Source organism: Sapajus apella, unplaced genomic scaffold (genome assembly GCF_009761245.1).
Source record: "Sapajus apella isolate SASKATOON/1434 unplaced genomic scaffold, GSC_monkey_1.0 scaffold152, whole genome shotgun sequence".
NCBI classification, from domain to species: domain Eukaryota; kingdom Metazoa; phylum Chordata; class Mammalia; order Primates; family Cebidae; genus Sapajus; species Sapajus apella.
The window spans coordinates 923,441-935,948 of record NW_022437092.1 but is presented as its reverse complement, the minus strand read 5'-3'; the positions used below and the strand labels follow the sequence as shown (position 1 = coordinate 935,948).

The following is a 12,508-nucleotide window of genomic DNA, read 5'->3' as shown; positions in this document are numbered from 1 at the left end:
TACTTAGGTGGCTGAGGTGGGAGAATCTCTTGAACCTGTTAGGCAGATGTTGCAATGAGCCAAGATCGTGCCACTGCACTCCAGCCCAGGCAACAGAGCAAGACCCTGTTAAAAGAAAGAGCAGCCTGGCACGGTGGCTCACGCCTGTAATCCTAGCACTTTGGGAGGCCAAGGTGGGTGGATCACCTGAGATCAGGAGTTCAAGGCAAGCCTGGCCAACATGGTGAAACCCCATCTTAAAAAAAATAAAAGATAAAAAATAAATTTAAAAAAAAAAAGAGCTGGGCAGGGTGGCTCACACCTGTAATTTCAGCACTTTGGGAGGCCGAGGTGGGTGGATCACAGGGTCAGGAGATGGAGACTATCCAGGCCAACATGGTGAAACCTTGTCTCTAGTAAAATACAAAAAATTCCGGCCAGGTGCGGTGGCTCATACCTGTAATTCCAGCACTTTTGGGAGGCTGAGGCAGGTAGATCACCGAGCTCAGAAGTTCAAGACCAGCCTGGGCAACATGGTGAAACAGGCAGGAGAATCACTTGAACCCAGGAGGCGGAGGTTGCAGAGAGCCGAGATTGTGCCACTGCACTCCAGCCTGGGTGGCAGAGCAAGACTTCATCTCAAAAAAAAAAAAAAAAAAAGAGAAGAAAGAAAAGAGAGAGAAGAAAAACAATTAGCTGGATGTGGTGATGTGCACCTGTAGTCCCAACTACTCTGGAGGCTGAGGTGGGAGGATTGCTTGGGCCTGGGAGGTCAAGGCTACATTGAGCCATGATTACACTGAAAACTCCTGGCCTCAAGTGATCCACCTCAGCCTTGTAAATTTTTGAGCTTACAGGCATGAGCCGTGGCACCCAGCACATATAGCATTTTTTTTTTTTTTTTTTAATTAAGACGGGGTTTCTGAACTCCTGACCTCAGGTGATCCGCCCGCCTTGGCCTCCAAAGTGCTTGGATTACAGGCGTGAGCCACCGCGCCTGGCCACATATAGCATTTTCTATGTGCCAGGCACTCTAAGCACTGTACATGCGTAATCTCACTTAATCCTTACAACAAACCTAAAAAGCAGGGACTATTATTGTCCCCAATATACGGTTGGGGAAACAGGTCCAGAGAGGTCAAGTGACTTGCTCAAGGTTGCAGAGCAAGAAAGTAGACCTGGCTGTCTCCCTCCAAAATCAGAACATGTGCTTCTTTTTTCTTTTTTTGAGACGGAGTCTCGCTCTGTAGCCCAGGCCAGAGTGCAGTGGTGTGATCTTGGCTCACTGCAACCACCAACTCCCAGGTTCAAGTGATTCTCCTGCCTCCGCCTCTCCAGTAGCTAGGATTACAGGCACCCACTACCTCACCAGGCTAATTTTTGTATTTTTAGTAGAGACAAGGTTTCACCATGTTGACCAGGCTGGTCTTGAACTCCTGACCTCAGGTGATCCACCCACCTCTGCCTTCCAAAGTGTTGGGATTACAGACATGAGCCTCTACAGTGGGCCCAGAATATGTGCTTCTTACCGGACTTCTGCAGCTGGCCTTTGTCACCCTTCAACATGTTTCTGGTTCCGAATCACCTGTGTGGCCTGTGTGTGTAGTTCTGTCTGGCTCAGGCCTCTTATCCTCTGGGAGGATGGGCATATATGCGTACTACTGTGTGCAGTTTGTGCCAACTTAGTACCAGCCAGCAGCAAACACCTCTCTGGAGTCTCCTGCTGCAGGCCTGGGGTTCCCTGCTGGAACCTGCTGGTCACAGGATGGGTGAACTTTTTCGTTTTCACAGCTAGTGTCCAATTAGTCCAGACCTCACCAATGTCATTTGCTGTGACAAGATTCAACGCTGCCTATTCTGATGGGTCCAATGGGGTCTTGGGGATGGGTGTGTCTTAAGGGAAGGTGTCTGTAGGGTATTTGTTCCAGCCTCATCTTCTATCCCATCACTTTCAGTCCCCAGCCCCACGGTGGCTGGGCACCGGAAACCCCCAAGAGGCCCTGGCGGGGGCGGGGGTCGGCCAAGCCGCTTCCCGCGGAAGGAAGGGCTCGGCGGTTCCTGCGACAGGATGCGCGCGAGGCCCCCTCCCCAGGGGCCCCGGACTTCCCCGGGTCGGGCCAGGCCAGGCTCGCAGGGGAGGAAGTCCGACGCGGGTGCAATGAGCTACCGCCTGCGGTGTGGGGCTCCAGTGCCCCCACGTTCCGTGGGGGAGTTGGGTGGGTTAGGACTTGGAGTAGGTGGCGACTTTTAAAAGTCCCCCCACGTGTTCCCAGGAAGGAATCAGGCAGCCGTGGGGGCGAGCTTGGCTAAGGGAGAACGGTGCGAAGTTCTCCTTCACAATCCACACAGGAGGGGAAAGGGGTGTGGACTGGGCGGGAGGGGAGCCAGAGCGCCCAGATTCCACCAGCAGACGATTTGGGGCTGGCCTGCCCCTCCTTCTACTTTCCAGTCTTGGGGTCAGTTCCCCTGGGGTAATGGGAAGCCAGCGGCTGCCGAGCCAGCCGTCGGGGGGCGGGGCGAGCGCTTTCCCGGCGCCTCCCGCCGCCACCACTCCCCGCACCTGGGACTCCTTTGTCTTCCTGCCAGCCCTCCTCCCTCCGCCCTGGGGCAGCGCCTAAAGCCCCACTCCTAAACCGACGTGGGGGATATTGAAAGGGCTTTCACCTCTCGGGGTGGCTATTCTCCAGTTGGGGAGTGACTCAAGCCAATAACTAGGGCTCCAATGGGCATTTTTAGAAACTTAAAGGCGGGTGGAGAGAAGCTGCTTAGAGGCCCACTTCACAGATGAGGAAACTGAGGCTGCATCTCCCTGCCTGAGCCACACAGCGATGACCAGGTAAAGGGCCCTTCAAAGCTCACCCGCTCAGCTCCACCTGAGGCCTAGGACCCCGGCCGCAGCTGATTCAGTTGATTAAGGGGGTCGTCGGGGCGGGAAAGCAGGTGGCAAGATCTGCCATCTTTGAAGCAAAGTGTGATCGATCCCCAACTCTGCTTGGACACTGTGCTTGGCACTACCCCTCAAGCGTCTCAACTAAGAAAGCCCCCTATCCCAGAGTTGGAGGACAATTTCAAGGGAACCCCCAAATCTGGGGGGTGGGGCTCCACCAGCTAGGGAATGCCCGGGCAAGGAAAAGGGGGCCCAGCCCTCTCCCGCCCACATGGCAACCGGTCAGACCGGTTCCTGGGGCCCCAGCCAGCCGCCGCCAGCCCCTGACCCTTTAACCCTGCCCCTCCTCCACCAGAGCAGAAAACCAGACAGCACCGACCTTTTTACTCAAATGGTCTTTATTTTCCTGACATTTCTAACAAAACGCCAGGTTAGACGGAATTAAAAAGAATCCACCACAGGAAAGGTAAACAGACCCTCAAAAACTCCCTGTCGAAGATGTCCCCCTCCCCAAACTAGCCCAGTTTCACCAGCAACTGGTCCCAGCCCAGCCTTATGCCTTTCCACTGCCACCCCTCACCCCTCCATAGTCTCGTGATTCAGACCAGGAACATCTGGGTTGTGTCCGTGTCTGAGGTAGGGGCACGCTGGAACCTGGGGAACCTCCTAGCCACCCCTAATGCACCAGATGAGAAAATTTTCAATGTGAAACTACATTAGCCCCCGCTCCCACCCGAGGTGCAGAGGCGCGGGACGTCAACCAGCAGCACGCGGGGGTGAAGTGACTCAGGCCACTCTCCTCCCACTCTCCAGGGTGGGTCTACGCACCAGATCCTCCTCCCAGGCCCCACACCCACGCAAGGCGACAGGAAACTCCCCAAGCCTGCCCCATGACGCAACGATGACCGTTTACACAAGTATGTCAGTGGAGGGGGAAGGGGCGCGCCAGGAATTCTGAGGTTGGAAACGCAAAATCAACTCTTGAAAAACCTTCAAAGGGCCAGCACAGCCCCCAGTACAAAATGAAGTCCGACCCTGAGATCTTAAAAAACAAAAAAACCCAAGCCTCCCTTCTCCCAGTCCAGGAGAGTGAAAGGTCCACTTCCCAGTCCACTAAGACAGCACCTGTGGGCGCAGCAGGTCTCTGCGGAAGGCGCCCGCGCCCCCGGCTCAGACTCCTCGGTGCCGTCGCTGCACACTGAAGGCGACGGCTCCCTGGGGACAGAGTCCCTCTCCGGGCCTCTCAGCAGCCCGGGCGGCGGCTTCTCTCCACGGTTTTCGCGGGCGCTCCCGCCGGGAAGGAGGGGGTGACCTCGTCTCCGGTCTGCACCCTGGGGCCTACGGTTCGACGCGCGCTCTGGGCTCCGGCAGCGCCGCTTGGGGTCCTCAAAAGGCCACCACCGCCCGCACCAGCACGTTGAGCATGCTGTCCGCTGGACGACAGGCGGGCTTTGCCTCGCACGCGGGCGGCGCCGTCGGAGGGGCTGCGGGGGTGCAGTTCAAGAGGCCGGAGAAGCGCCTCTGCAGGACGCGGGCCAGGTTGGGAAAAGCGCCCTCCGCTTGCACCAGAGGGGGCTGCAGGCGATCGGCGACTTCGGATGACACCCCCTCCTCTTCCTCCTTTTCTTCCAGACGGGCTTTCTTGATCGGGACCAGTCCCGCGTCCCCGCCGTCGCTCAGGCTGCTGCTGCGTCGTTTGCGGCTGACTTTGGCTGGGCGCGGGGCACAGCAGGCGGGGATCTCCTCGGCAGTCGGCGCCTCCTGAGTGTCCATGGGCTCCGGAGACGGCTGCTCGCCGTCAGCGGTCGCTGTCTCGACCGTGGACTCGACTTCCCGGGGCGAGTGCAGGCGAGGGTCAGAGGGGCGGGCGGGCGGCAAGGACACCTCGGGTTCGAGGGCCTCCACCTTGGCGGAGAGGTAGAGTTCCCGGGCGCTGCGCATGACCAGCGACAGCTGCAGACTCCGGTGCAGCCGCAGGCCACCGCGCTGCATGCGGGAGTGATACATCTTCCACACCGACAGGGTCATGATGCGCTGTGCCTCCTTCTGCACTTCCATGGCGACTCGACGGCGACCGCAGCGGGGACTCCCGGGACGGATAGGACAGGCGGCAGGTGCACTCCAGACAACGGGCTCGCTAACGCGTCTCCCCACGAACCAACCCACGCAGTGACACTGCCAGGACGCTCTGCCCCGGCGCCCGCCACCCGGGCCCTTTTATACCCCCAGTGACGTCACTGAGAAGCCCCGCCCAATCCGAGGGACGCATCCGGGCTTTCCAACTAAACGCGGCCAAACATTCCTTAAAGCGATAGAATGCGATTTACCCAGCAGGGAAAGGGAACGGGAACCTAGGCGAGGAGGAGCATCCCCCCACTCCACGCTCAGCTCTCCGGTGGGCTCCTTTTTTTGAGCCCCGCCTGCGCGCGTTGGCCCAGGGTAGGGGGTCCGGGGATGGGGCTCAGGGCCCACCCACATGCTCGCCGTCTGGAGGCCCCAGTGGCTCGTGGGCGACAAGTTTCCCTTCACACAGGGGAAGACCCGGCTTCCAGCCTGAACATCCCCGGTAGGCACTGTTCCTAGCATTTACCAGGTGTGTCTAATGAGTGTTTTCTGCACCAATAATCATGCTAACAGCTCTTACTACTTGCCAGGCGCGGTTAAGAGCGCTCCCTTTATCAATAACTCACCGATCCCTCACCTCCACTCCGCGGAGGACACTGTCCTATCTGCTTCCTTCCAGTGGGGAAACCAAGGTAGAGTCACTGGGCCAGTATATGCTAAACAAACGATATTTGCTACTGCTGTGAAAGGAGGCCACTGGGGCCTCCAGCTCTTCGGTCTCTGGCGTACGCCAGCCCTTGTTTGTAAGCGGTGAGCCGCCCCAGGCTGCGGGTTTCCGTGATTCCTACCGAGCCATCCCCCCGCAGCTTCCCGCGAAAGAAGCTCCACGGGTGGGTTTGGAGGAACCCGGCGCGCACGACAGCCCCCGTCAACACGTGGCTGCCGCCCCCAGCAGACTAGGGTTCCGAGTTCCGCCTCCGCGCCCCGGGAGGCGGGGTTCGGTTGGGAGCTGGAAACCCAGCAATGCAGAGACAAAGCAGGTAGAAAACCTCCCCCTACCCTCCGCTACGCTCCGTCTCTCCAAGAAATCCTAATTCCAATTCCTCCAAAAAAGGATGAAAAATTGTTCGAATGGCTCCATTCATTCCTGATACGGGCCCTTTAAGGAGTGGCGCGCCCCCGACTTTCCGCCCGCAGTGGCTCGCAGCGCCTTCCCGCCACCGGCGCCCGCTGACTTCCACAACTAAATTTGGACGGAGTGACGTAGGACAGTCGCGCGGTCCGCTTCCGGTTGCCCATATTAGGACAGGGCCTGTGATCGCCATAGCCGGCGGCAAGGGGGCTTCCGGGCGGGCGAGAGGGGCGGGGCTTTGCGCTCCGGTCACGCCCCTCCCCTCCCGCGCCGGGGCAGCGGAGCCCCAGGCTTCCTGACCCGCATCCAGCCGGGTGGGAGGGAAGGAGAGTTTCACTTCCTTCCCTCCCGGGGCCAGGAAGGCGTAACGCCGAGAAAGCACCCCGCAGCGGGTAGGGGCGACCTCAGGGCTTCCACGGACGCCATCTCACAGAGACGCTACAGAACGACCCTGCATACACAAGAGACGACCCGCTGAGGCCCCCTCATCCCTCTTTCCCCTTCCCAATTATTTCCCCCATACAAAGCCCCTTCCCAGGTTATCCTTGTCCCCCGCCCCACAGTCATCTGTCTTGGGACACCCTCCCGTCCCGCCCCGCAGCTGGGGACTCAAGAATTATCCCTCCCAAAAGACGCTTCCCAAACTTGTCCCCATTCAACGAAGCTGCTACACTGCAGCCACTTGCGGAAGACGCCCCCGTCCCCGCCTCCCTAACCTTACCACTGAGACCCCCACAATGACTTCCGCAGCCCAGGCACTATGTCTGAGAGCCCACGCAGCAACTCTGACGCGCAAGGGGGCGACCCTCCGAGGACTCCCTCAGACAGCCCGCCCACCCTCCAGGGGAAACCAGGCCCCCCACCACTCAAAACGTGTTTTCCCGAGACTCCCCTTACCACCCAACACACAGAGCGCCACTGTCACACATAGAGTGACACTATGAGTCCCTTCGCTGATACTCCTGGCTCCTACCCTGAGGGAGACCATCCTCAAAGCCACCATCACACCTCTCGCGACCCCCAGGCTCGAACCCAGAAAGACTCCGCGCTTCTGATGAAACCCAACACCACGCACGCTCTTGAGGATGACCTTCCCCCGCCCCTGGCATCTCTGAGACCTCCACTCAAGACCACCTCGCCCCAAGGCGACCTCGAAGTGCCCTCAACTCCCCCACTTCTCAGGAAAGAGACAGGGAAAATGCAGCAGAACTCCCCACAGAAGCAGGCCCGCTCCTCACTCCGCCCCCGCGGGGAGAAGAGAGTACCGCGTCTCCCCTACACCATGCCCAAACCTGAAACTCGGGACCCTGGACTGGGACGATCTCCGAAGTGCCAGCTTAGGGAGTCCATGAAAAGATTCAACGAATCGAATGAACCCCTTCCCCAGCCATAATCCCCAGCCGTCAGAAATAAGGGAGGCTATCATTATTTACATTGCCCGTGCTCGGAAAGGAAACTGAGGTTGCGCAGCAACAATCCGAGGGAATGGGTCTCGAACCGAGATTCCGAACTCGGATCCAAACAGGCTCAACCAGAACTCGGACACCGCCCTCTACGGGGCGGCACAAGAGGGCCAAGGGGCGGAGCATGTGGACTGGAAGCTGCCTCTGCCCACAACCAAGATGGCTGCGGAGAGAGCGGAAGTGCCCGCACATCGGGCCTCCGAGGCCTCTCTTTCTCCCCTGGCGGCCCCGCTCTCGATGGTGACGTGACGCGGGCGGGGGCGGCAGCGCGTTCTCAGCTGCGAGGGAACCAGCCCGCGAACCCAGGCCAGGAGGGGGTTCGGCCTGGGGGGGAGGGGGACTGACATGTCTCTCGAAGACCCCTTTTTTGTAGTCCGAGGGTGAGTGACAGCGACGGGGGAGGGCGGAGGGTGCTCAGTCCCCAAGCCAGCCAGTGCCCGGGTGCTGGCCCCAGCATGCCAGGCGGGCTGGGCAGGGCCGTCGGGGTGCAGAGTGGGAGGCGCACGCAGGGGGATACTGGGGTCTCCGGAGTCCCCCATGCGTTTGGGTTTGCAGTCGGGGGCAGAGGCTGGCGGAAGGACCGCCTGCCCCCAGCCGCGCCCGCCGTGCCCCTGCCCGCAGCGAGGTGCAGAAGGCGGTGAACACGGCCCGCGGGCTGTACCAGCGCTGGTGCGAGCTCCTGCAGGAGAGCGCGGCGGTCGGACGGGAGGAGCTGGACTGGACGACCAATGAGTTGCGGAATGGCCTGCGCAGCATCGAGTGGGACCTCGAGGACCTGGAAGAGACCATCGATATCCTGGGGCCTTGGGGCGGGGGTTGGCATGGGGGAGCCCCCTGCGGTGGTAGGGGCCGGGGAGCTCGCCCTCAGGGAGGGCCGGACCCCTAGGGAGGGAGATGATGTCTGACTCTGGCCTTGACCCTTGACTCTCAGCCCACGCATAGTGGAAGCCAACCCAGGCAAGTTCAAGCTCCCGGCCGGGGACCTGCAGGAGAGAAAGGTGTTCGTGGAGCGGATGCGAGAGGCCGTCCAGGTGAGTAGAGGTCCTGCAGGGAAGAGTGGGGGAGGTGTGAGTGTCTTTTCTTTTTGAGATGGATTCTCACTCTGTCGCCCAGGCTGGAGTCCAGTGGTACAATCTCAGCTCACTGCAACTTCCACCTCCCGGATTCAAGCGATTCTTGTGTCTCATTCTCCTGAGTAGCTGAGAGTACAGGCGCCCGCCATCATATCTGGCTATCTTTTGTGTTTTTAGTTAGAGACGGGGTTTCACCGTGTTGGCCAGGCTGGTCTCGAACTCCCGACCTCAGGTGATCCATCTAACTTGGCCTCTCAAAGTGCCGGGATTACAGGCATGAGCGACACCCAGCATGAGTGTCTTTCCTCCCTAATGCTGTCTTCACCTCCAGGAAATGAAGGACCATATGGTCAGCCCAACAGCCGTAGCCTTCCTGGAGAGGAATAGCAGAGAGGTAAGCCTTCCTGATCCACCCTGCCCACCTGAGCACCTGGGGGTGACCACACCGTTGAGTACAAGCCAGATCCCTCTGCATGTGTTCACCTGTCCCTTCTGTGACAGTGCCCATCCTGTGTGCAGTTGTCTTCTTGCTGTCCACCTGCCTGCACTTTCTGGGCGTGTGCACCTGAACCTCTCTGTGTGTATGTGTCCGTGGGCTCCTCTCTACTGTCTCCTCTGGCTCTATACTGGTTTCTTATTGCAAAGGAGGGCTGGAGGCCTGTGTACCTATCTCCTTTCTGCTTCCGTGCCATTTGTCCTGTATGCAGCTGTTTCCAGGATGTATGCCTGCCTTTTTCTCTCTCTCTCCCTTTTTTTTTTTTTGAGATGGACTCTTGCTCTGTTGCCCAGGCTGGAGTGCAGTGGTGCGATCTTGGCTCACTACAACCACCACCTCCCGAGTTCAAGTGATTCTCCTACCTCAGCCTCCTGAGTAGCTGGGATTATAGGCGTGCACCACCACACCTGGCAAATTTTTTGTATTTTTAGTAGAGACAGGGTTTCACGTTGTCCAGGCTGGTCTTGGACTCCTGACCTCAGGTGATCTGCCCACCTTCACCTGCCAAAGTTCTGGGATTACAAGCATGAGCCACCATACTTGGCCTGCTTTCTGCATTTTACAGATGAAGAAACTGAGGCACAGAGAGGTCAAATGATGGGGTTCCTGGGTCACCTTGTTAATAAGTGGTGAGTGAGGATTGCAGGCTGTCTGGCGCCAGAGTCTGCCTCCCTGACTCACCACCATGGGGACTTGCCTCACATGCCCCGATACGAGTTGGTGTCCCTCCCCAAATCTATATTCTGTGCCCCTGCAGATGCTGGTGGGCAAACCAGCTGCCCAGAAGTCACCCAGTGACCTGCTGGATGCTAGCGCCGTCTCGGCCACATCCCGCTACATCGAGGAACAGCAGGCCACACAGCAGGTTTCGGGGCAGGATGGGTAATCCTGAGCGGGAGGAGCCTTGCAGACCCATCTGAAGTCTGAGGTCCCCTTCTTTCTTCTTCTTCTTCCTTTTCTTCTTCTCCCCTCCCCCATCTTTCTCCCCCTTTTCCTTCTCCTTTCTCTTCTCTCCTCCTTCTTCTCCTCCTACTGCCTCCCTCCTCCTCTTCTCTAACTCCTGCCCCTTCCCCTCCCCCCCTCCTTTCCTTTTTTATTTTTTTGAGATGGAGTCTTGCTCTGTGGCCCGTGCAGAAGTGCAGTGGTGCAATCTCAGTTCACTTCAACCTCTGCCTCCCAGGTTCAAGTGATTCTCCTGCCTCAGCCTCCCAAGTAGCTGAGATTACAGGCACCCACCACAATGCCTGGCTAATTTTTTTTTTTTCTGAGATGGAGTCTTGCTGTGTTGCCCAGGCTGTAGTGCAATGGCACGATCTCAGCTGACTGCAACCTCTGCCACCTGGGTTCAAGCAATTCTCCTGCCTTAGCCTCCTGAGTAGCTGGGACTACAGGTGTGCTCCACCATGCCCAGCTAATTTTTATATTTTTAGTAGAGACAGGGTTTCACCACTTTGGCCAGGAAGGTCTTAATCTCTTGACCTCATGATCTACCTGCCTTGGACTCCCAAAGTGCTGGGATTACAGGGATGAGTGACCTGACCATGCCCAGCCAATTTTTTTTTTTAATTATTATTATTTTTTTTTAAAGACGGGGTTTCACCATGTTGGTCAGGCTGGTCTTGAACTCCCAACCTCAGGTGATCCACCCGCCTTGGCCTCCAAAGTGTTTGGATTACAGGCGTGAGCCAACACGCCTGGCCTTTTTGTTGTTGTTTTTATGTTTTTTGTTGTTTTTTTTGAGACAGAGTCTCACTCTGTCGCTCAGGCTGGAGTGCAATGGCATGCTCTCGGCTCACCACAACCTCCACCTCCTGGGTTCAAGCAATTCTCCTGCTTCAGCTTCCCAAGTAGCTGTGATTACAGGTGTACACCACCACACCTGGCTAATTTTTGTATTTTTAAGTAGAGACAGAGTTCACCATGTTGGTCAGGCTGATCTCGAACCCCTGACCTCATGATCCACCCGCCTCCGCCTCCCAAAGTGGCTCAGCCTCCCAAAGGCGTGAGCCACTGCGCCCGGCTCAATTTTTGTATTTTTAATAGAGATGGGGTTTCACCGTGTTGTCCAGGCTGGTCTCAAACTCCTGGCCTCAAGCGATCTACATGCCTCCACCTCTCAAAGTGCTGGGATTATAGGCCTGAGCCACCGCGCCCAGCTTTCTGGGATCCCTTTCAGCAACACCTCCCACCCCTTCGCTCTGCAGCTAATCATGGATCAACAGGATCAACAGCTGGAGATAGTGTCTGGGAGCATCCGGGTCCTGAAGCACATGTCCGGCCGTGTTGGGGAAGAGCTGGACGAGCAGGGCATGTGAGGCCAGGACCCCGGGGGTGGGAGGGCTCTTGGCCACCCTCATGTGTCTGGGCCATCAAGGGCTGACGCCATCCTGGTCTTGGCAGCATGCTGGATGCCTTCGCCCAAGAGATGGACCACACTCAGTCCCGCATGGACGGGGTCCTCAGGAAGATGGCCAAAGTATCCCACATGACGAGTGGTGAGTCCCCTTGGGAGAGGGGTCAGTCCTGGTGGGGCAGGTTGTAGGTGGTACCCTCTCCCCGTGACCTCTGACCTTCTCATCCCCAGACCGCCGACAGTGGTATGCCATCGCCGTGTTGGTGGGGGTGCTTCTCCTCATTCTCATCCTGCTTTTCTCTCTCTGACCCCAGCCCTCCCTGGTGGGCTGGTCCCTTAAGCCTGAGGAGCCACCCAGTACTTTGGAGCTTGCCTAGCCTCCTAGGAGAGGGTCCCTCCTGGGTGGCTGAAGAATAGACAGTCCCACCTGGGGAGCTGTCCCCACAGGTCTCCCCCAGAGCCAGTGGGACCCTTGAGGGCCTTGGGCCAAAGCCACCACCACTGGTTTTGTTCAAGTGCACTTAGAGGGTGGTGGAGGCAGGGAGGCCTCAGACACACCCCTCTCCATTTCTAGTTACGGGACCCCAAAGCCATTGACCCCTGTGCCTTACACAAGTGCCAACCTGGAAATAAAATCCCAGGCTTTTTTATACATATTTGTGTTATGCGGTGTGTTGACTGCTAACAAGTGCCCGAGCCCTGACTGGGACTCCCATTCTAAGCCACTGCCTGAACAAGTGCCCCAGTGTGTGTGCACGTGTGTGTTATGGACTTTTTTTTTGAGACGGAGTTTTGCTCTTGTTCCCCAGGCTGGAGTGCAGTGTCGCAGTCTCTGCTCACTGCAACCTCTGCCTCCCAGGTTCCAGTGATTCTCCTGCCTTCGTCTCCTGAGTAGCTGGGACTACAGGTGTGTGCCACCACACCTGGCCAATTTTTTATTTTTAGTATAAATGGGGTTTCACCATGTTGGCCAGGCTGGTCTCAAACTCCTGACCTCAAGCAATTGCCTGCCTCGGCCTCCCAAAGTCCTGGGATCACAGGCATGAGCCACCGCGCCCGGC

The 12,508-nt window shown here is 57.9% G+C and overlaps 2 protein-coding genes across 3 annotated transcripts; one reads left to right on the top strand and one right to left on the bottom strand.

The window, feature by feature from the left end:
- Positions 1-3,244: 3,244 nt before the first annotated feature.
- Positions 3,245-7,628, bottom strand: IER2 (immediate early response 2). The gene has a single exon (XM_032265743.1). The coding sequence runs from the start codon at positions 4,922-4,924 to the stop codon at positions 4,253-4,255; it is 672 nt and encodes a 223-aa protein (XP_032121634.1). The 5' UTR covers positions 4,925-7,628; the 3' UTR covers positions 3,245-4,252.
- Positions 7,629-7,676: 48 nt separating this feature from the next.
- On the top strand, positions 7,677-12,101 carry STX10 (syntaxin 10). Of its 2 annotated transcripts, XM_032265741.1 has the most exons (8): positions 7,677-7,905; positions 8,147-8,316; positions 8,462-8,556; positions 8,930-8,992; positions 9,852-9,959; positions 11,299-11,405; positions 11,495-11,589; positions 11,679-12,101. In XM_032265741.1, exons 1-8 carry the CDS (start codon positions 7,871-7,873, stop codon positions 11,753-11,755), a joined length of 750 nt encoding a protein of 249 aa, XP_032121632.1. In that variant the 5' UTR covers positions 7,677-7,870; the 3' UTR covers positions 11,756-12,101. The 2 variants fall into 2 exon arrangements, with proteins under 2 accessions (XP_032121632.1, XP_032121633.1); XM_032265742.1 differs by lacking the exon at positions 11,679-12,101 and having other exon boundaries at positions 7,678-7,905; positions 11,299-11,401; positions 11,495-11,583.
- Positions 12,102-12,508: the final 407 nt, after the last annotated feature.